The 1,198-nt window shown below is 42.7% G+C and overlaps 1 protein-coding gene across 1 annotated transcript in view; it reads right to left on the reverse strand.

Moving 5' to 3' along the window:
* lama2 (laminin, alpha 2) overlaps positions 1 to 1,198 on the reverse strand; it is a gene marked incomplete at its 5' end in the record, with an annotated part of 234,410 nt that overhangs the window by 140,261 nt on the left and 92,951 nt on the right. The window contains 1 exon segment of the mRNA XM_014015734.1: positions 433 to 597. Coding sequence (XP_013871188.1) covers positions 433 to 597 — 165 coding nt within the window.

The raw sequence follows: 1,198 nt of genomic DNA on the forward strand, positions 1-1,198 counted from the left end.
AAGATTTAGAATAATGATCATTTTGATCCATACATTGGTAATGTCTGACTGGGCCTCGTGGCTCTTTATGTTCAACAAATTGGGCCCCGAGGTCAAAAAGGTTAAGAACCCCTGTTTTAGTGGAAACGACACAACTTCAGTTTCCTTCTTATAAAAATTTTAAGAGGTTTAAAGCTGTACAACTTAGGCAGTCATGGAGAGGTTGGATAGAGTGAGAACCAGCATGCTTCAGAGGAAAGTAAATTTGACTGTCATCAGCATAAAAATGAAATGTTTACATAAAATAGCACCTAGTGGCGGCAGGTACATGGAAAATAGAAGTAGAACAGAAACATTATCAAATGCTTCAAGTGTGCCTAAAACTATTGCACAGTACTTACACAAAGATGTGACTGAAAACTACACATCAGTGAGTGTGTATCTGTGACCAACCTTGTTTCCCAGGTATAAAGCAGGTGCGTTCCAGTAGTAGGCGGAGCCGAGCTGATGCACGACATCAGAGTGTCTGACGCTGAGATAGGCCGGCGTGTCTCTGTGGATGGGCCACACCGTCCCCCCCGTCTGTCCAACAAGGTGCCAGCCAGTCAGAGTGCTCTCCTGAAAACACCGCAATCAAGCAGCGAGAAGAGAAGAAGTCATTTACTTTCTATTGCACACCAGACTTTTACTGTAAACGCTGCTATAATTGGTCATTTTGTTGAAAGGGCTTTGCCAGGATTGTACACTTTTTGCTATTTTCCTGCTTTATCGAAAATCCAGGTTTCAAAACGGGGTCAGCTTTCAATTTTAGGCTTTTATGATAGTAAGTTTTCAGCAGCCTCAGTAGATGAGAAGCTGGCATGTGCAGTGATTTTCTACAGAAAAGTACAGTTTTATTATCAATTCTAAATTGGTGTAGATTTATTCCTTTCGTAGGCAGAACAAAGACCCCGCTCTCCCCATAGACACTTTCCAGCTCGTCCTGGGGGACACCAAGACGTTCCCAGGCCAGAGTGGATATATGATCAAGTCCTGGATTTTCTCCAAAGTGCCAGACTTATTTTGAAAACATTTTAAAATGCTTATTTCAAACCCGCATCTGAGACCACCGCAGCGCGGTGGGGGTTACGGTGCACAGCGCTGCGGCTTCTGAATAAATGAAAATGATTTAACACAGTTGTTTATACTTTTAGCAGCTCTTTTTATTCCACAGCTGACC

The sequence above is a fragment of the Austrofundulus limnaeus genome, unplaced genomic scaffold, assembly GCF_001266775.1.
Source record: "Austrofundulus limnaeus strain Quisiro unplaced genomic scaffold, Austrofundulus_limnaeus-1.0 Scaffold133, whole genome shotgun sequence".
Lineage (NCBI taxonomy): Eukaryota > Metazoa > Chordata > Actinopteri > Cyprinodontiformes > Rivulidae > Austrofundulus > Austrofundulus limnaeus.